This window comes from Salvelinus namaycush, chromosome 32 (assembly GCF_016432855.1).
Source record: "Salvelinus namaycush isolate Seneca chromosome 32, SaNama_1.0, whole genome shotgun sequence".
Taxonomy (NCBI): domain Eukaryota; kingdom Metazoa; phylum Chordata; class Actinopteri; order Salmoniformes; family Salmonidae; genus Salvelinus; species Salvelinus namaycush.
The window spans coordinates 8,799,730-8,826,561 of record NC_052338.1 but is presented as its reverse complement, the minus strand read 5'-3'; the positions used below and the strand labels follow the sequence as shown (position 1 = coordinate 8,826,561).

At 41.7% G+C, this 26,832-nt stretch overlaps 1 protein-coding gene across 1 annotated transcript; it reads right to left on the bottom strand.

The window, feature by feature from the left end:
• LOC120026887 (class I histocompatibility antigen, F10 alpha chain-like) lies at positions 1-21,764 on the bottom strand. The gene is made up of 8 exons (XM_038971619.1): positions 21,623-21,764; positions 15,420-15,680; positions 2,262-2,540; positions 1,189-1,488; positions 840-959; positions 541-558; positions 231-272; positions 1-45 (listed from the first exon to the last, which is right to left on the bottom strand). Exons 1-8 carry the CDS (start codon positions 21,678-21,680, stop codon positions 38-40), a joined length of 1,086 nt encoding a protein of 361 aa, XP_038827547.1. The 5' UTR covers positions 21,681-21,764; the 3' UTR covers positions 1-37.
• Between the last annotated feature and the right edge of the window lie 5,068 nt (positions 21,765-26,832).

The following is a 26,832-nucleotide window of genomic DNA, read 5'->3' as shown; positions in this document are numbered from 1 at the left end:
GTCAAATAGCCCTTACACAGCCTGGAGATGTGTTGGGTCATTGTCCTGTTGAGAAACAAACGATGTTACATTCTTGGGAAGTTTAACGTTTGTTGTTTCCATTCCTTCCTAAAACACATAAAATAAGTTACACACATAAACCCATTCTAAACAGTAGCAGTATGTTCCATAATGGTAGTGGTTGTTTCTCTAGTTTGGCCATTAATATGAGGACATTTTAAGTGACTTACTCTGAGTCTTCAGGAGACCTTTCCCAGAGTTGTCCCAGTCAGCTAAAACAGAAACAAAACACCAATGTTAGAAAGAGACTGATTGAAAGATATGAGTTCAGGTTAATTTACAAGTTCCTATTGCATGGTTCAGAGTAAATAAAACCTTCCATATTAATTAAGTAGCTACATCAATTCACATTAAGTTTGAACCAGCATCACAATCTACAAGGAAAAGAGAACCACACACTAAAATGGATACAGTCAAACACAAAACAAAGAAATCTGTGATCTTTTTAGAATAGTGAACAATATTAAGGTCCCCACTTACTGCTGGCTGGAACAAAACCTGAAACAGAGATAAACATCATGTTATTATTGACTCTGATTTGGTGGAATATTACAAGAGAACATGTTTGACAGTATTCTGAGTCCTGTATTCCTACTGCATTAATCAGATCAAATCAAACACACTTCTACCATCACTAACTACACTGTACAATACTATTACTTGTAAACCAGTACTATGGCTACTACTTCTAAACCACTAAATACAGCACAACTGATAATATCTAAGAAGATAGTGTATCCTACATAAGACAATAGAAAGAGGTATTTCTCCCCTCCCACCTTCCTCGCTCTTCATCTTCCTCCACATGACGACCCCAACAACAGCAACAACAATGACCAGAAGAGCTACAGCAACTCCAATGATGGGGGCGGAGCCAATGGCGTTTGGTTCATTTGTATCTGTAATCATCAGAACAGAGCATTCAGACTACAGTGCTAGATGGTACATTTTCATCTAAAATGAACTCCAAGCAGCATCCTTCAATGTCAATATAAGGTCAAGAGGTCAATGAGAACATGCAGTCAGAAAGGTAGCTTTACTGAGCAGATGAGTGAACTTACATGAGGATTATTGGGCATAGTATAGGAGGTTGGGTATAGTATATATTTGAATCTTTCTCCCTCTTACCCCAGTTGGTCTGGATCTCAGACTCAGTCAGAACCTTGATGAAGTCCTCCTTGATACCAGTGATCTGAACCACACACTGATACTTGTTGTTCTTCCACTCCTCAGGCGTCACTCTGAGGTGGGTGCTTTTCTGGAAGGTTCCATCATCGTTGGGGAGAGTCTCTCCATTCTCCACATCTTCATGTTGGTCTTTTCCATCTTTCTGCCAGAACACCATGACTCCATTGGGGTAAAAACCTGTAGCGTGGCAGGTCACTGGAGAGGAGGGGGTCTTCTGGAGCAGAGACACTGATGGAGGGACTGGAGAGAGAGAAGGAGGGAAGGGAAGAGTGTTTTTGTGTAGTTTTGAGAGGGGGAATATACAGACACACAAAGATACAGATGGGAGAGAAAAATACAGAGAGGGTAGCAGTAGAGAGAAAGACAGAGAGGGTAACAGTAGAGAGAAAGACAGAGAGGGTAACAGTAGAGAGAAAGACAGAGAGGGTAGCAGTAGAGAGAAAGACAGAGAGGGTAACAGTAGAGAGAAAGACAGAGAGGGTAACAGTAGAGAGAAAGACAGAGAGGGTAGCAGTAAAGAGAAAGACAGAGAGGGTAGCATTAGAGAGAAAGACAGAGAGGGTAACAGTAGAGAAAAAGACAGAGGGTAGCAGTAGAGAAAAAGACAGAGGGTAGCAGTAGAGAAAAAGACAGTGAGGGTAACAGTAGAGAGAAAGAGAGGGTAGCAGTAAAAAGAAAAAGACAGAGAGTGTAGCGGTAAAAAGAAAAAGACAGAGAGGGTAGCAGTAGAGAGAAAGACAGAGAGGGTAGCATTAGATAGAAAAAGACAGAGAAGATAACAGTAGAAAGAAAGACAGAGAGGGTAGCAGTAGAGAGAAAGACAGAGAGGGTAGCAGTAGAGAGAAAAATACAGTTAAATGATAAATGTTTTTAAAGATATTGTCATTCAAAACAATAATTCCATGTGACTTAAAAACAATTGATTGTGAAATGTTAACCCAACAATTAAACATGACATAATTCCTGTGAAAGTCGAGCTATGTCATGTCATGTCCTGTCCTGTACCCATGTACCTGTCCTCTTCAGAGTGCTCTTCCCATAGTCCAGATACTTCTTCAGCCACTCAATGCAGGTTTGGGTGTGGTAGTTTTTCCAGTGCTTTGTATTCGCACTGAGATTGTCCCACTTGTGTTTAGTAATGACTGCCTGTGGTGTTGGGGCGGTCCATGTTTCTGTCTTAAGGTCCAATGCCACAAAATCCTCTCCATCATATCCAAACTGATTAAACCCCTCCGTGGCTCCAGACTCATCATCCCACTCACAGCCATACATCTTCTGAAAAACATGCACACCTGAGAGGGAGGTAGAGAGAGAGGGAGAGAGGATAATCAACACTGTGCATCGATTCAGTCTGCCAGTGGAATCTCTAACATCATGTATTAGTTGTTCAACCAGACTGGAATAAAACAGAGATATCAGCTCAGACCTCTACAGTGTGATGATGATGTCACACCTTCACCACAGAGACAGAGAGAGTTGATGATGAGAGGTTTGGGTTTCTGAACTTCATGAACTTCATTTGTCATAATAGAGACCTGAGGGGTGCCATAGCCGAGGGGCTACACCAGAGGTTAATGGTTATCTGTAGGAGGAAGGTATATAGTGTGTGCAATTAAGCTTGGAGTGCAAGCAAAGCTATCACATATGGCAGGCATTGATAATGGGAGAGAGCCATGGGTTAGTGATTGTTACGGATACAGGTATCCTGTGAGTGTATCCTGTGTGTGTCTGTATTTCTTTTCTCTCCTTCTCCCCTCACAGGTGGCAATCATCATTCCCCAATCAGTCACCAATCAGTCATCAATGAGAAAACACACCTCCTCCTGTTTCCATTACCCAATCACAACCCCTTTCCCTTGGTTTAAAATCCCATTCAGTTGTTTTCTCTGGAGCTCAATCTCTCTGTAGATCTCTTGTTTTTGCATCTACATGTCACTTTGGCCGTTACCCTGTGAGTATTGTTATGGTGGGAACAGGGGGTACCAAGACAAGTCGCCCATGGGCATACACTACCTGTAGGAATACTTTGTCTAAGAACACTAGTTAGAACTGGGTGGGCCACCCTCTGTATTTTTGGTTAGTTAGTTAGCTGTTGTTGAAGTAGGCTAGTCTAGCTTAGGGGTGTTTTGGGATATTTGTTTCTTTCCTTGGGTCCAGCTCAGCCCCTTTTCCTTCCCCCCCTGGTTTACAAATAAACCATGAGTGTTTGACGGTAATTCAGTTGTCTGTGGTTTTTTGTTTCTCACTGTTAATGTTTTCACTATTAAACTTTGCATGAGTTATGTTACGGGTCTAGTTACCATCCCCCCCTAGACTGTTGGGCCAAAGGGATTCGTAACATAAGTGGGGGCTCGTCCGGGATATGTCATAACTGACACCATGCCGCTCGTGCAAATTGTTGTAGTGGAATAGTTCAGTGTTGAGCGTCATAGCTGATGTAGCATTAGTGCTATTTGTTGGCTCTTGTGTAGTAGTTCAAGATGGCTACTTTTGATTTGAAATCCTTTTTGGATAACCCTTCATGGGAGGTTTTTGACAAATGTCGTAGAGTTGATTTACAGACCTTGGCTGACCATTATTCTGTATCGGTTCTGCAGAGTTTAGTTAAGGCGGAGGTTAAACAGCTAGTGTTAAACGTTTTGTTGGAAGAGCAGGTGCTTGTATTACCGCTGCCTGAGTCTACTACCCCTGTTAGGGGTGTTGCTGCTCCTGTAAGCCCGTCGGTGTCAGAATGAGGGTGAGGCTAGAACTCCAGCCACATTGCCCCGTTTTGATCCACTCTCCCCACAGTCAACCGGTGATGCCAGGAGGGATGTCCGTTCAATACAGTTCCAACTGGAGGCGGAAGAGAGCCCAAATTAGGCGAGACTCTCCAGTTTGAGATGTGTAAAATTGAGGCAGAGAGTTCAAAATGCGCCAGAGACAGCGAGGCTAGCCTTCGTTCCTGCTGTGACTGTTAGTGAGGCGTCCTCACCAGCTGTAGCTTCCAACACTTTTGACATTAGTAGGCAGATTGTCTTGGTACCTTTGTTCAGAGTCAGAGGTTGACTCCTGTTTTTGAACGTATAGCCGTAGCATAGAAATGGCCTGAAGAGGTATGGTGCCTATTACTTCAGTGTAAATAAACTGGTAAAGCCCAGGAGGTTTTGTCAGCGCTACCTCTTGAAGACAGTTTGAATTATGAAGTAGTCAAAGCTACTGTTTTTCGCGCCTATGAGCTTGTGCCTGAGGCATACTTACAGATGTAGGTCTCATAAGAAGTCTTCTAGTAAGACTTATGTGGAATTTGCTAGAGACAAGGGAAATCTGTTTGATAAATGGCAAGCTGCTAGTAAGGTAACTGATTTCAACTCTCTCCGGGAGTTAATCTTGTTGGCAGAGTTTAAACATTGCTTACCAAAACGCATTGTAGTTTACCTAAACGAACAGAAAGTATCCTCCCTGTAAGAAGCGTCTGTGTTGGCAGACGCGTTTGTTTTGACGCACAATAGCGTGTTTTCGGCTCATACTGAGAGTAGAGCCACTGAGTTGCCTAATTTTAGCCCAGCAGTAGTATATTCAGCACGCCAGAAATGAGCATCCCTGTTTCTATTGCAATAAGGTGGGACATATGATTAATGATTGCTTCCTGCTAAAACATAAACAAGGGATGTCTCTTCGTGCCAAGTTGCCAACAGGTGTCTAATTCGTACGGTTGTGAGGTCTGAAACGAAACAGGTGCCTCAGGGTAAATGTAGTTTGAAAGTCTCAGTCCCCGACCACAGTTATGAACTGTTAATTTGAGGGGTTTGTGTCCCTAGCGAATGTCAAAGCGTCTCAGCGTCCGGTTAAAATCCTTAGAGATACTGGTGTGGCGCAGTCGTTTATATTGTCTGATGTGTTGCCCTTATCTGATGATACATACTGTGGTTCCAGTGTGTTAGTTCAGGGTATTGAAATGGGTTTTGTCCCAGTGCCATTGCACTTTGAAAGTACACTCTGAGTTAATCAGTGGAATATTCAGTGGGGGTACGTCCTGTTGCCAGTAAAAGGTGTGACCTTTATAATGGGTAACGATATTGCTGGAGGAAAGGTAGTACCCGTATTGGATAAAGTGACCACTCTCTCCAATGAGCTGGCACAGTTATCCACATGTGTTCCCCACTTGTGCTGTCACTCGTGCTCAGGCACGACAAGAGGGTGACGTGATAGATTTGTCGAACACTGTTCTGTTCAAAGAGGTTGATCAAGAGGATAGGTTGTGTGATACCTCTGAGGAGCTGATCACCTCTGACAAACAGCCCAGAGAAGAATTGAAGTATGTTGAACTTATTGCTGATGCAATAGTTACCAGTCACTCGTGAGCAGCTGATTGCTAACCAAAAGGTTGACAACAGGCTTGCTAAATGTTTTTCTAGTGTTGTCTCATTGGAAGAGGTAAAGAAGAAAAATGTGGCTTACTTCATTGATGGTAATCTCCTCATGCGTAAATGGACATCCCATGTTGATGCGGGCGGAGATTGGAATGCTGTTTACCAAATAATGATTCCTACAGCCTTTCGACAAAATGTGTTATCCCTTGCTCATGATCACCAGTGGTCCGGTCATTTAGGAATCACCAAGACTTATGATCGGATCCTTCAGCATTGCTTTTGGCCAGGTTTAAAACAAGATGTGGCTCAGTTCTGTCGGACATGCCACATGTCAGATAACAGGAAAACCAAATCAGGTTATTCCTCCCGCTCCTCTTTGGCCAATACCTGTCATAGGTGAACCATTCAAACATGTGGTGGTTGATTGTGTTGGACTGTTACCGAAGACAAAATCGGGTAACCAGTTTGTTAACGGTTGTGTATGGCAACAAGATAGAGGCCATTCCTCTGCGAACGATTACTGCTCCGGTAGTGAGGAAAGCCTTAATTAAATTCTTCACGACATTCGGGTTACTTAAGGTGGTACAAAGTGATCAAGGTACCAATTTCCTATCAAAGCTCTTCAAACAGGTGTTAAAATCCTTGTCGATTACGCACCGGTGGCAAGTGCATATCACCCAGAGTCTCAGGGTGCGCTTTAACGATGGCATCAGACACTGAAGTCTATGCTTCGTAAATATTGTTTGGAATCTGCAAAAGATTGGGATGAGGGAGTTCTAGTTTTGTTTGCTGCTTGTGAAACTGTGCAGGAGTCCCTAGGTTTCAGCCCGGCTGAACTATCGTTTGGTCAAAGTGAGAGGACCAATGAAAGTTCTTAAAGAACAGTTTTTGTCCCAAGAGTTGTGTACAGGAGACGAGAATGTGTTGGACTACGTTAGTCGCTTACGTGAGCGCCTACACCAAGCCTGTGCTCTCGCAAAGGAAGCTCTGTGTTCCTCACAGGAGTATGAAAAGACACTATGGTAAACAGGCTGTTTCTCGTCCACTACAGCCAGGTGACCAAGTACTGGTGTTATTGCCTGTTCAAGGATCTTCGCTGTCAGCTCGTTTCTCTGGTCCTTATTTAATTGAAAATAAATTAAGTGAAACTGATTATGTGCTTCAAACTCCTGATAGACAACGCCAATCTCGTGTGTGCCACATTAACATGTTGAAAGCATACCACACCTGACCCATCACCCAGGTAGATAGTTCAAAAACAGAGGAAGGTGCTGCGGTCTCCTCTGCTTCTACTGCTATGATAGTGGACTGTCATACTAATGGAGATGGATTAGAGTTGCGCAATACTCAGCAGCAGTGCGTTAGATTGCACAACTCAGAAATGCTGCTGTCTCTTCAGTCAGGTCTGATTCATTTAACGGATGGACAGGCCAACGATATTGTGAGGCTGCTACACAGTTTCCTATGTCTCTTTAATGACGTTCCTACTCGCACAAACATGTTGGAACATGACATTAATATTGGAAATGCTGCCCCTATCAAGCAACACCCATATCGTGTCAACGCTTCTAAGCGGAAGATAATGAGGGATGAAGTGAGATATGTGTTGGAGAATGACCTGGCTATGCCAAGTTCAAGCCCTTGGAGTTCTCCTTGCATTCTGGTTCCTAAACCTGATGGTACGTCCAGGTTATGTACGGATCATCGAAAGGTAAATTCTGTCAATGCCAGATTCGTTTCCGTTACCCAGACTGGACAACTGTATCGACACTATTGGTGCTGCTACTTATGTAACTAAGTTGGGCCTCTTAAAAGGTTACTGGCAGGTTCCGTTAACCTCACGTGCTTCTAAGATTTCTGCCTTTGTAACCCCCGGCAACTTCCTACAGTACTCAGTCATGGCTTTTGGGATGTGGAATGCACCAGCCACTTTCCAACGACTGGTTAACGCCGTATTAGCTGGAGTTCCCAATTGTAGTTCTTATCTTGATGATCTGGTGATTTTATTCGTCTGAGTGGTCAGATCATGTTAACTCTAAGGGTTGTATGTGAACGTTTGGCAGCTGCTTCTCTAACCCTGAACTTGGCAAAGTGCGAGTTTGGGAAGGCTACTGTTACCTATCTCGGCAAAGAGGTCGGCCATGGACAGGTGCGCCCTGTTGATGCTAAGGTCTTGGCTATAACTGCATTCCCCGCACCTACCACTAGACGAGAGCTATGCTGCTTTTTAGGGATGGTTGGCTACTACTGTAGTTTCTGTAAATTTCTCTGCGGTAGTTGCTCCATTAACCGATTTGCTCAGTCCGGCTAGAGCGTTTGAGTGGTCCCATGATTGTCGGGTAGCTTTTGAATCTGCTAAAGCACTCTTATGTAATACCCCTGTACTTGCTGCTCCGGATTTTGAGAAACCGTTTAAACTTGAGGTAGATGCTAGTGCCAGAGGTGCTGGTGCTGTTCTACTGCAGCAGGACAAGAGTGGAGTGGATCATCCCGTTTTTGTTATTTTTCTCGTAAGTTTAACCAATGTCAGGCAAACTATGCAACTATTGAACAAGAAGCTCTTGCTTTGTTAGCTCTGCAGTACTTTGAAGTATATATTGGTTCCAGTGCCCTACCAGTGATGGTTTATACTGAGCTTAATGTGACCTGACCTCAACCCCAATCATCACTGTTACGAATCCCTTTGGCCCGACAGTCTAGGGGGGATGGTAACGAGACTTGTAACAACTCATGCAAAGTATAGTGAAAACGTAACAGTGAGAAACAAAAAATCACAGACAACTAAATTACCGTCAAACACTCATGTTTTTTTGTAAACATACGGTAAGGGGGGGCAGGAAAAGGGGCTGAGCTGTACCCAAGGAAAGAAACATCCAAAAACACCCTTAAGCTAGACTACTTCAACAGCTAACTAACCACAAATACAGTGGGTGGCCCACCCAGTTCTAACTAGTGTTCTTAGACAAAGTATTCCTACGGGTAGTGTATGCCCATGGGCGACTTGTCTTGGTACCCTCTGTACCCACCATCAATCAGTCAAACACCATAACAAAAACAATACTCACAGGGTAACGGACAAATTGACATGTAGATGCAAAAACAAGAGATCTACAGAGAGATGCATGACAGAGATTGAGCTCCAGAGAAAACAACTGAATGGGTTTTTAAACCAAGGGAAAGGGGTTGTGATTGGGTAATGGAAACAGGAGGTGGTGTGTCTTCTCATTGATGACTGATTGGTGACTGATTATAAACATACCAAAAATCATATTTACACACGAGACAAAGCATCTGCTAATACATTTTCAGAACCCTTTTTGTGGCTGATCTCCAAATTATAATTTTGCACAATAAGCGCCCAACGCATAATGCGCTGGTTCTGGTTGTACATCCGGTGGAGAAACACTAAGGGGTTAACCTTTTATGGCTGCCATCCCGCTACTGGGATATGACAACAGCGAGTGAAAGTGCAGGGCGCCAAATTCAAAAAGAAGAAATCTCATAATTAAAATTCCTCATACATGTGTCTTATCATTTTAAAGGTAATCTTGTTAATCCCACCAAAGTGTCTGATTTTCAAATATGCTTTTCAGGGAAAGCACTACAAATGATTGTTAGGTCACCACAACCACAATAAGCACAGCCATTTTTCCAGCGAAAGATGGCTTTCACAAAAAACAAAGAATTAATCCCCAACCTTTGATTATCTTCATCAGATGACACTCATAGGACTTTATGTTACACAATAATGCATGTTTGCTTAAGTTTAAATTTATATCAAAGAATTTGAGTTTACATTGGCGCGTTAGATTCACTAGTTGCAAAAACATCAAGTGATTTTGCATAGCCACATCGTTTCAACAGATACTCATCAAATGTAGATAATAGAAGTTATACACATGGAATTATAGATATACCTCTCCTTAATGCAACCGCTGTGTCAGATTTCAAAAAAACTTTACGGAAAATAAACCATGCAATAATCTGAGACGGAGCTCAGAACAATAGCCAAATTAGCCACCATTTTGGAGTCAACAGAAACCAGAAAATACATGATAAATATTTCCTTACCTTTGAACTTCATCAGAATGCAGTCCTAAGAATCCCAGGTCCACAATAAATGCTTGATTTGTTCGATAATGTCTGTTATTTATGTCCAATTAGCTACTTTGGAATTGTTTACCAAACGCCCTAACCAAAGTCACAAAGCGCGTCCACTATAACGTGACGAAATGTCCAAAAGTTCCGTTAGTCAGAAACATGTCAAACGATGTACTGGATCTTTTTCAATCTTTAGAATGTTAAGATCTTGAATAACGTTACAACCGGAGAATTATTGACTTCAGTTGACCGATGGAACAGAGATCCCTCTCACGTAAATGCGCCTCTTCAATGCGTGATCACATCGTGGCAGTGGTGACTAATTCCTGTCTTCGGCCCCCCTTCACATTAGAGTCAACAGACAAAGTTGTATTGACTGTTGACATCTAGTGGAAGCCGTAGGAAGTAAACTCATCAATATCTCGCTGTAATTTCAATGAGAGCTTGGTTGAAAATCTGGCACCTCTAGAAAAAATCCAAAAAGGAAGTGGAACTTCTCAGGTTTTTGCCTGCCATATGAGTTCTGTTACACTCAGAAATAATTCAAACAGTTTTAGAAACTTCAGAGTTTTCTATCCAATAATAATAATATGCATATATTAGCAACTATGACATAGGAGCAGGCTGTTTACTCTGGACACCTCTGCACCTTCCATCCAAGCTACTCAATACTGCCCCTGCAGCCATAAGTTAAGGGAGAAAGAAAAGTGTATTGCCCGTATCACTTAGTATCCTGCCTAGGAATAAAGATGCAATGTTTAGCGAGAATGAGGAGACTCAACCCAAAGTGGGTACACAAAGTGGGTACACTACCAAAGTAAACATGTCTTTGTCTATTGCAGCTGTATTGACCCTCTGGGAAGAACTTGGTTTAAGCTTTCAAATAATAGAGTTCTTACTCTGATAATTTAGAATTTAACACTATTCATCACGACCTTACAAGTTCAGCTCAATAATGCGTGTTTCACTACTTATTTACTACATACTGTACATACGTGGTAAGTCAGTACTGATGATGTTGAATGATTTCCTTATATGAACTGTAACTCAGTAACATTGTCTTTATACTGTATTTCACAAAATTTTAGGTACCACAAGCTGTCCCAACACATGACATGAAAGTGAATTCTGACAGTGTAAAAGGCCCTTAGTTCACTCTAAAATGTTGTATTCTGTATCAATTAGACGATTAAGGTTGTCCTGTTGGAAGGTGGACCTTTGCCCCAGTCTGAGAACCTGCTCCAGAGCACTCCGGACTTCATCAAGGATCTCTCTGTACTTTGCTCCGTTCATCTTTCCCTTGATCCTGCCTAGTCTCCCAGTCCCTGCCACTGAAAAACATCCCTACAGTATGATGCTGCCATCACCATGCTTCACCGTAGGGATAGTGCCAGGTTTCCTCCAGACGTGACGCTTGGCATTCAGGCCAAAGAGTTCAATCTTGGTTTCATCAGACCAGAGAATCTTGTTTCTCATGGTCTAAGTTTTTAGGTGCCTTTTGGCAAACTCCAAGCGGGCTGTCATGTGCCTTTTACTGAGGAGTGGCTTCCATCTGGCCACTACCATAAAGGTGTGAATGGTGGAGTGCAGCAGAGATGTTGTCCTTCTGGAAGGTTCTCCCATCTCCACAGAGGAACTCCAGAGCTCTGTCAGTGACCATCGGGTTCATGGTCACCTCCCTGACCTAGGCCCTTCTCCCCCGATTGCTCAGTTTGGCCTGGCGGCCAGCTCTAGGAAGAGTCTTGTTGGTTCCAAACTTCTTCCATTTAAGCATGATGGCCACTATATTCTTGGGGTCCTTCAATGCTGCAGAATTTTTTTGGTACCCTTCCCCAGATCTGTGCCTCAACACAATCCTGTCTCAGAGCTCTACGGACAATTCCTTTGACCACATGGCTTGGATTTTGCACTGACATGTATTGTCAACTGTGGGACCTTATAGAGACAGTTGTGTGCCTTTCCAAATCATGTCCAATCAATTGAATTTACCACAGGTGGACTCCAATCAAGTTGTAGAAACATCTCAAAGATGATACATGGTAACAGATAGCACTTGAGCTCAATTTCAAGTCTCATAGAAAAGGGTCTAAATACTTACAGTTGAAGTCGGAAGTTTACATACACTTAGATTGGAGTCATTAACTCGTTTTTCAACCACTCCACAAATTTCTTGTTAACAAACTATAGTTTTGCAAGTCGGTTAGGAAATCTACTTTGTGCATGACACAAGTAATTTTTCCAACAATTGTTTACAGACATTATTTCACTGTATCACAATTCCAATGGGTCAGAAGTTTACATACACAAGTTGACTGTGCCGTTAAACAGCTTCCAGAAAATTCCAGGAAATGTTATGGCTTTAGAAGAATCTGATAGGCTAATTGACATAATTTGAGTCAATTGGAGGTGTTCCTGTGGATCTAATTCAAAGCCTACCTTCAAACTCAGTGCCTCTTTGCTTGACATCATGGGGAAATCAGCCAAGACCTCAGAAAAATTTTGTAGATGTCCACAAGTCTGGTTCATCCTTGGGAGCAATATCCAAACACATGAAGGTACCACATTCATCTATACAAATCACAGTACGCAAGTATAAACATCATGGGACCACGCAGCCATCATACCACTCAGGAAGGAGATGTGTTCTGTCTCCTAGAGATGAACGTCCTTTGGTGCAAAAAGTGCAAAAAGTGCAAATCAATCCCAGAACAGCAAAGAACCTTGTGAAGATGCTGGAGGAAACGGGTACAAAAGTATCTATATCCACAGTAAAACGAGTCCTATATCGACATAACCTGAAAGGCCGCTCAGCAAGGAAGAAGCCACTGCTCCAAAACCGCCATAAAAATGCCAGACTATGGTTTGCAACTGCACATGGGGACAAAGATAATACTTTTTGGAGAAATGTCCTCTGGTCTGATGAAATAAAAATAGAACTGTTTAAACATAATAACCATCGTTATGTTTGGAGGGAAAAGGGGGAGGCTTGCAAGCCGAAGAACACCATCCCAACCGTGAAGCACGGGGGTGGCAGCATCATGTTGTGGGGGTGCTTTGCTGCAAGAGGGACTGGTGTACTTCACAAAATAGATGGCATCATGGGGTAGGAAAATTATGTGGCTATTTTGAAGCAGCATCTCAAGTCGTCAGTCAGGAAGTTAAAGCTTGGTCGCAAATGGGTCTTCAAAATAGACAATGACCCCAAGCATACTTCCAAAGTTGTGGCAAAAAGGCTGAAGAACAACAAAGCCAAGGTATTGGATTGGCCAACACAAAGCCCGGACCTCAATACTATAGAAAATGTGTGGGCAGAACTGAAAAAGTGTGTGCGAGCAAGGAGGTCTACAAACCTGACTCAGTTACACCAGCTCTGTCAGGAGGAATGGGCCAAAATTCACCCAACATATTGTGGGAAGGCTATCCAAAACGTTTAACCCAAGTTAAACAATTTAAAGGCAATGCTACCAAATTCTAATTGAGTGTATGTAAACTTCTGACCCACTGGGAATGTGATGAAAGAAATAAAAGCTGAAATAAATCCTTCTCTCTACTATTATTCTGACATTTCACATTCTGAAAATGAAGTGGTGAGCCTAACTGACCTGAAACAGGGAATTTTTACTCGGATTAAAATGTCAGGAATGTGAAACTGAGTAAATGTATTTGGCTAAGGTGTATGTAAACTTCCGACTTCTGTTTTCTGTTTTTAATAGATTTGGTTAAAAAAAAATTACACCTGATTTCTCTTTGTCATTATGGTATTGTGTGTAGATTGCTGAAGATTTTTATTTATTTAATCCATTTTAGAATAAGGCTGTAATGTAACAAAGTTTGGAAAACGTCAAGGGGTCTGAACACTTTCCGAATGCACCGTATACTGAACAAAAATATACATGCAACATGCAACAATTTTATTGATTTTACTGACTTCTTGATATATGATGAAATCAGTCAATTAAATTCATTAGGCCCTAATCTATGGATTTCACATGACTGGGAATACAGATATGCATCTGTTGGTCACAGATACATACAATGGGCCTCAGGATCTAGTCACGGTATTTTTGTGCATTCAAATTGTGTTTGTTTCCCGTAGCTTATGCCTGCCCATACCATAACCCCACCGCCACCAACGATGTTGGAAGTGGTTTATGGTAGAGAAATTAACATTAATTTCTCAGGCAACAGCTCTGGTGAACATTCCTGCAGTCAGCATGCCAATTCCTGCAGTCAGCATGCCAATTGCACGCTCCCTCAAAATTTGAGACATCTGTGGCATTGTGTTGTGTGACACAACTGCAAATTTTAGATTGCCGTTTTACTGTCCCCAGCACAAGGTGCACCTGTGTGATGATCATGCTGTTTCATCAGCTTCTTGATATGCCACACCTGACAGGTAGATGGATTATCTTGGCAAAGGCAAAATGCTCACTAACAGGGATGTAAACAAATTTGTGCACAAAATTAGAGAGAAATAAGCTTTTTGTGCATATGGAACATTTATGGGACTTTTTATTTCAGCTCATGAAACATGGGACCAACACTTTACATGTTGCGTTTATATTTTTGTTCAGTGTAGCTACATGGCTAATTGTCACGGCCGTCGTTAGGAAATGACCAAGGTGCAGCGTGGTGAGCGTACATTTTATTTTATTATTAATGTCGCCAACAAAACAAGAAACAAAGGAACGACTGTGAAGCTTACAAGGGCTATAGTGCCCCTAACAAAGACAACTTCCAAGAATGACAAAAGGGAAAAAAGGCTGCCTAAGTATGATTCCCAATCAGAGACAACGATAGACAGCTGTCCCTGATTGAGAACCATACCTGGCCAAAACATAGAAAACAGAACATAGAATGCCCACCCAAATCACACCCTGACCAAACCAAATACAGACATAAAAAGACTCTCTAAGGTCAGGGTGTGACACTCATAACCAGAGCCCTTGAGCTACCTACTGTAGCTAGCTGACTGAAATATCAGTGACTATTTAACCGTTGTACTCATTTTCCGAGATTCACAAGGGTTTTGTTTTTGGGGGATGTCTGTTGACACAGCAGGAGTCAAGGGAAGTTAAAATAATTCCCATTGTCAGTGGCATCTCTCTGCTACTTGCCTCTGTAGGTCTGGGCTGAGGTAATTCGTTTCACCTCTCAGACTGTCGTGGGCGGAGTTTCTCATTGGACAGAGTGGTGATTGAAAGCGCTGCTAAGATGGCAAATCCGGGGTAGCAGGCGAACATAATGAGCATTCTTGAATCATTCATGATTCCACTCATTCGCAGAGGTAGGCGCGATTAGAACACAGATCAAGCTTTCTGGGAGTTTATTAACACGGGGAACGCAATAATAAGAGGGTAGGTTATAATTAACAAAGGTGAGTAAACGCTATTTCACAAATAAGATGGTGAGTAAACGGCATTTAAGTGCATTTACCCTCCACTACATCTCTGTTTGGGTCTGGAAAAACCCATTCATAAACATCAATATCCTGACAGGCAGGGTTGAATCTAGATAGCCCGTCATTTTAGCTATCGATGTGACGTTTGGCAGCGCCTAATCAGTCAGTTGTGTGCCTGGCTGAGTAGCTGTGTGGGTGGATCTGCAACTTTAGTGATACATTCTCTAATCCTGATTAATTCTTGTCTCCTAGAATAAGTAATTTTGACAGTTTACACAAACACAACTGATCAGATGAATTTAAGATGAAAGACTTACCTCCACTTTGGTTAAAACGCTGCTTTAGAGTATTGATGTCGACTTTGAAAATCAGCTGGGAACCCAATAAATTCACTTTCTCCCTCTCCCAGTACTGCGTGTCTGGCTGCTTGTTCATCCAGTCCTGTTTGCACACCACTCTCTGGCTGTTGCTGTCATAGTGAACCATCTGAACATCATCCATCATCCCCACACCCACAAACTCTGGGAAGTTGGGAACTTCAGAGGATGCAGTGTAGAAATACTTCAGGGAGTGAGTCACTAGAGGGGAAAAAAAGATAATCTAAGTCATGTAAACTAGACAGAGCTTTACATTTTCTCATTTCACTTTTTAGTTTCTCCACACTACTGTTTAATAAACTGGTTGTTCATTAAATATTACTTTGAACAATTTTACTTTGTACCTAAATAGTTGTTTTTGTTCAACTGCAGGATGACATTTATAAGGAAAGTTTCTTAGACAGCATGTAACCCTTAGATATTACACATGTTGTGTACCAGACATGGAGAACCAAGAACGTTTTATCAAGAGAATGATCTGGAATCAGTGTCTAATATATACAGTACCAGTCAAAAGTTTGGACACACCTACTCTTTCAAGGGCTTTCTTTATTTTTACTATTTCCTACATTGTAGAATAATAGTGAAGACATCAAAACTATGAAATAACACATTTGGAATCATGTAGTAACCCAAAAAGTGTGAAACAAATCAAAATATATTTTAGTTTTTAGATTGGCTGTTTAGCCTCTTTTCTGAATATGTCAGTAGCACCCCAGTGTTGTTACTCTGAACAAGCTATTGTCACGCCCTGATCTGTTTCATGTGTTTGTCTCCACCCCCTCCAGGTGTCGCTTATTTTCCGCTTTTCCCAAGTGTATTTATCCCTGTGTTTCCTGTCTCAGACCTGTTTCCTCTGTGCCAGTTCGTCTTGCATGTTTTCAAGTCAACCAGCGTGTTTTCCCCTGCTCCTGCTTTCTATTTCTCTTTTGCTAGTCCTCCTGGTTTTGACCCTTGCCTGTTTTCTGGACTCCATTCCCACCTGCCTGACCATTCTGCCTGCCCTGACCTCGAGCCTGCCTGCCACTCTGTACCTCCTGAACTCTGAACTGATTTCGACCTTTTGCCTGTCCACGACCATTCTCTTGCTTACCCCTTTTGGATTGTTAATAAATATCAAAGACTCTAACCATCTGCCTCCTGTGTCTGCATCTAGGTCTCGTCTTGTGCCTTGATAGCTATAGGCCGATGTAAAACTTTTAAACAGGTTAACACTCGCAAAGCCGCTGGGCCAGATGGAATACAAAAGTACATTCTCAGAGCATGCGCAGGTCAGCTGGACAGTGTCTTCAGCTATGAAAAGCCAACTGACATTTACTCCTGAGGTGCTGACCTGTTGCACCCTCTACAACCACTGTGATTATTATTTTACCCTGCTGGTCATTTATGAACGTTTGAACGTCTTGAACAATCTGGCCTTAATGGCCATGTACTCTTATAATCTCCACCCGGCACAGCCAAAAGAAGACTGGCCACCCCTCAGAGCCTGGTTCCTCTCTAGGTTTCTTCCTAGGTCCCTGCCTTTCATGGGAGTTTTTCTTAGCCACTGTGCTTCTACATCAGCATTGCTTGCTGTTTGGGGTTTTAGGCTGTGTTTCTGTAAAAGCACGTTGTGACATCTGCTTATGTAAAAAAGGGCTTTATAAATACATTTGATTGATTGATTTTCACAGACATTTTCAACTTCGCCTTGTCCCAGTCTGTAATCTCAACATGTTTCCCAGACTATCTGCATTGATCCTATATTGCACACACTCACAAGACTCTACACACAAACACACTCACTTACACTGACACTCACAAAAACCCACATACACTACATACGTATCCAGCAGCATACCACCCTGCATACCACTGATGGCTTGCTTCTGAAGCTAAGCAGGGTTGGTCCTGGTCAGGCCCTGGATGGGAGACCAGATGCTGCTGGAAGTGGTGTTGGAGGGCCAGTAGGAGGCACTCTTTCTTCTGGTCTAAACAAAGATCCCAATGCCCCAGGGCAGTGATTGGGGACACTGCTCTGTGTAGGGTGCCGTCTTTCGGATGGGACGTTAAACGGGTGTCCTGACTCTCTGAGGTCATTAAAGATCCCATGGCACTTATCGTAAGAGTAGGGGTGTTAACCCCGGTGTCCTGGCTAAATTCCCAATCTGGCCCTCAACCATCACGGTCACCTAATAATCCCCAGTTTACAATTGGCTCATTCATCCCCCTCCTCTCCCCTGTAACTATTCCCCAGGTCGTTGCTGCAAATGAGAATGTGTTCTCAGTCAACTTACCTGGTAAAATAACGGATAAATAAATACGTGCACACACACATAGCACACACACACATACAAGCATACTGACGCTACACACACACACACCACACCACACCACACATACACACACACACCAAACCTGGGATAACTAGTTTTAACTATGCTTTGTGGGAAGTAACTATTTTTCCGGGGGAACAATTTGAATACAGACCCCCCCCCAAAATTATTAGTTTTTATAACTATTTGAAACAGATCTCAGAAAGTGACTACTTGTTTAAACTAATTGAATACAGATCTGAGAAAGAAACTACTTTAAAAAATGAATACCTTCAACTAATAGGACTCCGTAAAAACACGCCACTTCGATACAAGTGACTTTTCGTAACAGGTTAGGAGAGCATTTTCTGCGTTAATTCTCCTAACCTGCTATGTAAATTCTCAAAGTGGCGTGTTTTTAGGGAATCTCTTCAACTAATGACAGGGCTGTATCTGGAACTGCCTGTTGAAGATAGAAAGAAAATGAATAGACCACACACAATCTCCTATACTATTCCAATCTATCTGACAGTCATATTTGATCTACACAATACATTTACATCAGAACATTTTGTAAATATCCATTCTCTGATTGTTCATTGCCCCAAATGTACATAATCAAGTCAAACCAATTAACCAAAGATATTTTGTACAGATACGTATAAATAAGTTGTAACACTCAACTACTGTATGACTCTTTCAACATGCCACTGAAAAGCTTGAAAGCTGCAATACATTTTATGATCCCTGAAAAAACGGAAGAGTAATTCAAAGCCAATTGCAAACAGCAAAATGGATGCTTAGCTAAAACAACTTTGAACCTCTTTGTCATCTGAGCACAAGTGTTCTTGTTTCAAACACACACTGTACCATATTTAATGGGATAGTTTACTCAGAATACAAACTGACATGATTTTACACCTAACTTGACTGTAGTTGATTCAGGAAGGCAGTTTGCCTGTTGTTACAGAATTTGCCTGTTGTTACAGAATACTTTGGTAGTTGCATTTTAATTGCATAGCAATACGCTGAACGTTTTTGTAACTACTGTACGCAAGAGGAATAGTGACGGTTCCTTATTCCACTTATGTAATAACTCAATTATTATGCAATTCTAAAGTGATTTCCAAAGTCTTATGTAACAACATGCTAACAAAATGTTGATCCAAAAGTTGTAATACACCTGCACAAGAACAGTTTTAATGTTGCTATCAAAGTTACTACATATGTATAAGAACTTCATGACAAGTGTTACTGTATTACCTTATGTCACACTCATTATGAAAATATATTGGTTAGTCATTTGGAAGCTGCAAAAGTGCTTTTCTCTAATGTTGAGTTAATTCCATGTTCCTCTTATTTAATTCTAGGCTAAAGGCTATATAACGATATAACTATATAACGATTCATATCTGAGAGCCCTCCAAACCAAGTGCTATTGATTATATATTTACACTAATTCAACTAACTGTTGTAAGTTTTGGTTCTTCATCAAATATTTGGCAGCTATCAAATAATTTTTGTTTTCAAATAACTTGCATATATTCAAAATACTTTCAAATATTATTTGGTTTTCTGAGACCTGTATTTGAATATCAATGCAAATAGTTGCCTTTTAGTTTAAACTCTATATAAACTATATTTGACTACCTTGAGTATTTGAAAAGTTTGTATTGTCATATAAAACTACAAAATACAACTATTTCTGCACAGGTCCACTGCTGCTGCTACTCAGTATTTTTTTCTTACTCTTATTATTATCCATCCTGATGACTAGTCACTTTACCCTGCCTATATATACATATCTACCTCAACTACCTCGTACTGATCCTGTACATTAATATGGTACTGGTACTCCCTGTATATAGCCTCATTCTTGTGTATTTTATTGCTCTTGTGTTATTATTTACAATGTTCTTATCTAACTTATGATATTATCTAACTCTGAATTGTTGGGAAAGGGCTCACAAGTAAGCATGGTATGGTAAAGTCTACACCTGTTGTATTCGGCGCAAGTGACAAATACAATTTTATTTGATGGGCAAGTGGATGCTTCTATAGGAGACCTCACAATAGCTTTGTTTCTGGTATTATACTGCCACCTTGAGGATGTTACTGCAAAATAACATGGCAAACCTTTTTTCTTGTAAGCCAAATGTATGTACTTTCATAATAGCCTACATCTTCACCATCACAAAACGATTGGAACTGAAACTGAACATACTGTAACTTAAAAAGATTGGAATTACAGTACACATTTCCAAGCCATGATCGCACCGCTCATACGTCTATTACGACGTGATTTCATTCGGGTGAACAGTTTCTCTCTATACCAACCCACTATCATCTGATCAGTTAGGTTTGGCAATTGTCATATCGAGGTACTACTAGACAGGACAGCGAGAACCACGTAACTAAAGGACAGCAAATCTTCAGGTTTGTACATTCCAGTGAATTCTAGTACAGGAATACAAAAACATATTGCTATGCACAACTAAATTCAACACTATCAACAAAGAAGCCCGTAGTGAAACAAACAATATGTTGGTGGCAGACCCAACAGTGATTTTGAATATTCCAAATCACCTAAAGATACAATTTTGTTCTTCTGATGTCCATATTGTATAAATCCATTAATAAACATGTTTTCTAGGAATGAAGAACATAAACCTCGGCTGTAGTAGACTATTCATTGTTCAACAAGCTTTCTAAAACTCAGTGCATCATTGTGATTCATATCAGTTTATTTCAATGTAAATGCTACTGTCTCCCTCTGGGCACAGACTTCAATTCAACGTCTATTCCACGTATTACATAATTTAACTGAAATTACGTGGAAACAACGTTGATTCAACCAGTGTGTGTGCCCACTGCCAGGGCTGCCACTTCCTCAGCACTGTGTACTTTGCGGTCATAATAAGCCTCATTGTCTAACTAGCAAAAGTTTGCTGAAATTATATTATCAGAATAAAGTTTTTTTTTAAATCGAAATCTGTCATTGATTTGAAGAAAAAGCTTGCAAGGTCTAAAAGTATTTAGCTTAATGTAACAATAATAAGTAAATACATAGGCACATAGAATTACTTTGAGATTTTTGCAATTATCTTTTATATACTTCCCCAGAGTCAGGTGAACTCATGGATACCATTTTTATGTATCTGCATCCAGTACGAATGAAGCTAGAGCCAATGGTAACTAGCGTTAGCGCAATGACTATCTGTTGCCATAGACTTCCAGTTGCCGCGCTGACGCTAGTCAGCAACTTCCTTCAAACTGCATGCAGAGTCGTACATAAAAATGATATACACGAGTTAATCTGGCTCCGAGGATATAAGCAGTGGTGGAAAAAGTACTAAATTGTTCTGCTTGAGTAAAAGTAAAGATACCTAAATAGAAAATGACTCAAGTAAAAGTGAAAGTCACCCAGTAAAATACTATTTGAGTAAAAGTCTAAAATTATTTGGTTTGAAATATACTTAAGTATTAAAAGTAAATGGAATTGCTAAAATGTACTTAAATATCAATAGTATAAACCATTTCAAAGTGTGAATCAGACCATGTCCCTGTCAAAATGTATAGTACTTTTGGGTGTCAGGGAAAATGTATGGAGTAAAAAGTACATTATTTTCTTTAGGAATGTAGTGAAGTAAAAGTAAATATAAATAGTAAAGTACAGCTACCCACAAAAAACGACTTAAGTAGTTCTTTAAAGTATTTTTACTTAAGTACTTTATACCACTGGATATAGAACTTCATTGCCAAAATCCCGTAGTATCCATTTAAGCATAGGCCTTAAATAAATGACCTACATAACTATTTTTGTAAAATCTCAAATAACTTTCTACTGACCAGCAGATGCTGTGTGAAGAAGTCCTATTCCCAGCACCAGCAAGACAAAACCCTTCATGTTGACGTTTGTCAATTCTGAAGTTGGCCTATGTGTTCTCTCCCATGACGGTTTATATGAAGGTTCTCTCTAACAACCTCACAACCAACCTCACTCTCCTGAGCGTAAGGCTGATGATGAAACATATTTAGCACCAAGTTAAAACGAGTATATCGTTTTTGAGCCAATGAGAATTTAGCCAGCTCAAGCATCATTAGAATCTGGGTGGAACTAAGCAGCAGTTGACTTACGAAACTGAAAGTAAGTTGTGTGTAGTCAGTCAACGATTAGGACCGAAACAGTGTTCTCATTGTGCCTGGGGTTGGGGGCCTAGATATTTTCACTATTAACTTTGATGGCTTATTGCAACTCAAGATAATGTGTCTTCGATAATGTGTCGTCAGAGAGCTCGTTCGGGTTCAAATGTAGTGAGAAACTAAAGGTCAGTGAATGAAAACCGTACACCTTTAATTTTTTCTTATTTACTATATATGAAAAAATAATATCTTATAGCAAACTTTTTTGATTACTCCAGGGGCACAGCTTTCATTGTGGATTCTGAAAGTGCATTTTTGTCCCCCCCAGTTTTATAATTGGAATGTGATACAAAACGAGGCCACGGTGTGCTTTAGGACCATGCGGATGCCTCCGAGAGGTCGGGTAGGCTGTTTGGAGTGTTTATTCGACTCAAATAAAGAAAATCCCTCCCACTTCTAAAACCAAAGTCGCACCCCTGGATTACACAGTATACTTTCAATTACATTTTACTGAAATCATGCAATCATTGACATTCCAGTGCATATAGGACATCAAAGATTTCTGTCAACTTTTAACATTACTCACATGCCCCTTGAAATGGAATCTCTAGAGAGTGATGCAGATCAGTTTTCATGGTCAGAGTCAGTCATCAGCACCAAATCAAATCATATGTTATTTGTCACGTGCCTAATACAACAGGTGTAGACCTTACCTTGAAATACTTACTTACAAGAAATAGAGTTAAGAAAATATTTACTAAACAAATTAAAGTAAAAAATAAATAAAAAGTAAGACAATAGGCCTCCCGGGTGGCGCAGTGGTCTAGGGCACTGCATCGCAGCGCTAGCTGCGCCACCAGAGACTCTGGGTTCGCGCCCAGGCTCTGTCGCAGCCGGCCGCAACCGGGAGGTCCGTGGGGCGATGCACAATTGGCCTAGCGTCGTCCAGGTTAGGGAGGGTTTGGCCGGTAGGGATATCCTTGTCTCATCGCGCACCAGCGCAGTGCGCGCTAACCAAGGGAGCCAGGTGCACGTTGTTTCCTCTGACACATTGGTGCGGCTGGCTTCCGGGTTGGAGGCGCGCTGTGTTAAGAAGCAGTGCGGCTTGGTTGGGTTGTGTTTCGGAGGACGCATGGCTTTCGACCTTCGTCTCTCCGGAGCCCGTACGGGAGTTGTAGCGATGAGACAAGATAGTAACTACTAGCAATTGGATACCACGAAAATTGGGGAGGAATTTAATTAATTGTTCAGCAGTCTTATAGCTTGGTGGTAGAAGCTGTTAAGGAGCCTTTTGGACCTAGACTTGGCACTCCGGTATCGCTTGCCGTGCGGTAGCATAAAGAACAGTCTATGACTTGGGTGACTGGAGTCTTTGACAATTTTTTGGGCCTTCCTCTGACATCGCCTAGTATATAGGTCCTGGATGGGCGGAAGCTTGGCCCCAGTGATGTATTGGGCCGTACGCACTACCCTCTGGTCGGATGCAGAGCAGTTGCCATATCAGGCGATGATGCAACCGGTCAGGATCAAATCACATTTATTTATATAGCCCTTCTTACATCAGCTGATATCTCAAAGTACTGTACAGAAACCCAGCCTAAAACCCCAAACAGCAAGCAATGCAGGTGTAGAAGCACGGTGGCTAGGAAAAACTCCCTAGAAAGGCCAAAACCTAGGAAGAAACCTAGAGAGGAACCAGGCTATGAGGGGTGGCTAGTCCTCTTCTGGCTGTACCAGGTGGAGATTATAACAGAACATGACCAAGATGTTCAAATGTTCATAAATGACCAGCATGGTCAAATAATAATAAGCACAGTAGTTGTTAAGGGTGCAACAAGTCAGCACCTCAGGAGTAAATGTTAGTTGGCTTTTCATAGCCGATCATTAAGAGTATCTCTACCGCTCCTGCTGTCTCTAGAGAGTTGAAAACAGCAGGTCTGGGACAGGTAGCACATCCGGTGAACAGGTCAGGGTCAGAACAGCCGCAGGCAGAACAGTTGAAACTGGAGCAGCAGCACGGCCAGGTGGACTGGATGTTCTCGATGGTGCAGCTGTAGAACTTTTTGAGGATCTGGGGACCCATGCCAAATCTTTTCAATCTCCTGAGGGGGAAAAGGTTTTATCGTGCCCTCTTCACGACTGTCTTGGTGTGTTAGGACCATGATAGTTTGTTGGCGATGTGGACACCAAGGAACTTGAAACTCTCGACCCGCTCCACTACAGCCCCGTCGATGTTAATGGGGGCCTGTTCGGCTCTCCTTTTCCTGTAGTCCACGATCATCTCCTTTGTCTTGCTCACATTGAGGGAGAGGTTGTTGTCCTGGCACCACACTGCCAGATCTCTGACCTCCTCCCTTTAGGCCGTCTCATCGTTGTCGATGATAAGCCTAGCACTGTTGTGTCGTCAGCAAACTTATTAATGGTGTTGGAGTCGTGCTTGGCCACGCAGTCATGGGTGAACAGGGAGTACAGGAGGGGACCAAGCACACACCCCGGTGTTGAGGATCAGTGTGGCAGATGTGTTGTTGCCTACCTTACCACCTGGGGGTGGCCCTTCAGGAAGTCCAGGATCCAGTTGCAGAGGGAGGTGATCAGTCCCAGGGTCCTTAGATTAGTGCTGAGCTGTAATCAATGAACAGCATTCTTACATAGGTGTTCCTTTTGTCCAGGTGGGAAAGGGCAGTGTGGAGTGCGATTGAGATTGCATCATCTGTGGATCTGTTGGGGCACTATGCGAATTGGAGGAGGGTTTCCGGGATGATGGTGTTAATGTGAGCCATGACCAGCATTTTAAAGCACTTCATGGCTACCGACATGAATGCTACGGGGCGGTAGTCATTTAGGCAGGTTACCTTCGCATTCTTGGGCACAGGGACTATGGTGGTCTGCTTGAAACATGTAGGTATTACAGACCCGGTCAGGGAGAGGTTGAAAATGTGAGTCAAGACACTTGCCAGTTGGAGGCTCTTCTTCATCTCTGTTCTGTTACTGCTGTATCTCTCTGTTACACTGAGATATTGTATGTGAACAGGCAGCATCCCAAACAGCAACACTCCTAACACTGGTTTCAGTATCAATGTGTCATGAAAACATGCCATCTATTTGTTGTAGGGGCAAATGAGGACATAGACAAACATACACACATGAGATTGAGAAGCAATACTCAATCCTGAGTGTCAGAGAAGTTAACTAATTGAAAACGGTATTCTGAAACAGACAACAATGTTGGATGACAGTCAATGGAGTCAATGCAGAAACGTACAGTAAGAGGCCACCTAAATGGACGTCCTAACCCTGTTTAGAATGACCCTGTATTATTTATGACTAGACTTATAAATTGGAAGACAGCTTAATCTTTGACAGGTTTATGTAGATGATGTAGTTCCCCACATCTGAAATTTGACAGGTCCTTCTTTGGCAAACAGTATATCAGATGTATTGGGATAAAGGAAAAAGACAAATCTCAGTGTCTCTGTGACAATAAATCCTTTTAAGACAAGCCAGTCTAGATACTGCAAGTGTATTGTGGCAGACCTAAATACAGGAAGGTCTTGCAGCAAACTGCTGCTGTAGGTTTAGTTATTGGCCTATTCTCAGAGAGTTTACTGTGGTTTGGGAGGATGACACAATAGAGCTACATGTAACTCAGGCTAAGGTCTATGGAGCTTTACTTGGCATACTGGATGTAACCCATAGAAGTAGGTGCATCGTGTTGGATCTACCTCCATTTAATATTCAATTATCTTATAGCATCACATTGAAAACAGGGCAATAAACAAATATAGCATGGAAATGCAATGCAAAGTACTGTGCACACACACACACACATGAGAGGGGTGGAGTCCAACAGTGTTGAGTTAAGTATCACGCTCTTTCCTGTAAGAGGGTCAGCATGCAGCCATCTTGTGTCTATCTATCCTCCATCATGAGATGGCTGAAACACTGACCCATCAACTAGTTCTAGTAAACATGGTTTTTCATCTCCATACCGCTGAGTGGGATGCATTACATTGATAAAGGTTCTGTTTGTTATTGTCATGAACATTACAATCTTGCCATTCAACCAGGGTTTTTGTCTCACTCTATGTAAACACTTATGCAAAATGAAATACAGTGGCAGTAGATAATAGATGAAAACTCTTTTACCATCGATGTAAAGTAACTACATCGCTAACCAGGTCAAATGTTTTTGTTCACCAATAATTACTCCAATTCTCTCCCAGATGGAACCATGTTCTGGAATTCTTTAACACTCCCACAGTGTGTTCTGGTACGTGTGTGGAGGGGATAGCCACATCAAGTTCAGTTAACTAATACATCTGTGAATGGAAAGTCCCTGATAAGAATCATGAAAGGGACAAACCATCAGTCACAAAGGCTACAGTGAAGGATGAACAATGCCACAGTGCCATCTACAGGTAGACTGTAACTCTACTCAACACTGTTTCAGAGAAATCACCTGATGTCTCTGCCTGCCATGCTGAAAGAAGAAGTTGCCTCTCACCACAGATCTTAGATCAGATTACTCTAAGCCCGTCCTAATATATAAACCATTTGATGGGTAAAACACATCCGACCCTGTATCAGTGGTTAAGGCAACTTTTACCAACTCCCTCTGTCATAGTCGCCTTTATTATCAACAGAGAACTGCCATTTGATTTGGCACATACACCAGGAAGTAAGACAGGCAGAGCAGAGGCCATAGCTTGTTTATCAGATAAATGTATCGGGTCATGGAATCCATCTTGTTACCTTTTTATCTGCATTCTGCGACATTCCGACTCAGGAAGTACAATCTATCGAAAATGCAGTTGATTTAATCTGTTGACTTTATACACAAAACATGTTAAGCCATATATGAATGGCATTAGAAGTAAAACGTTTTTTTTGCCAATAAAAACATCAAAAATAAAACA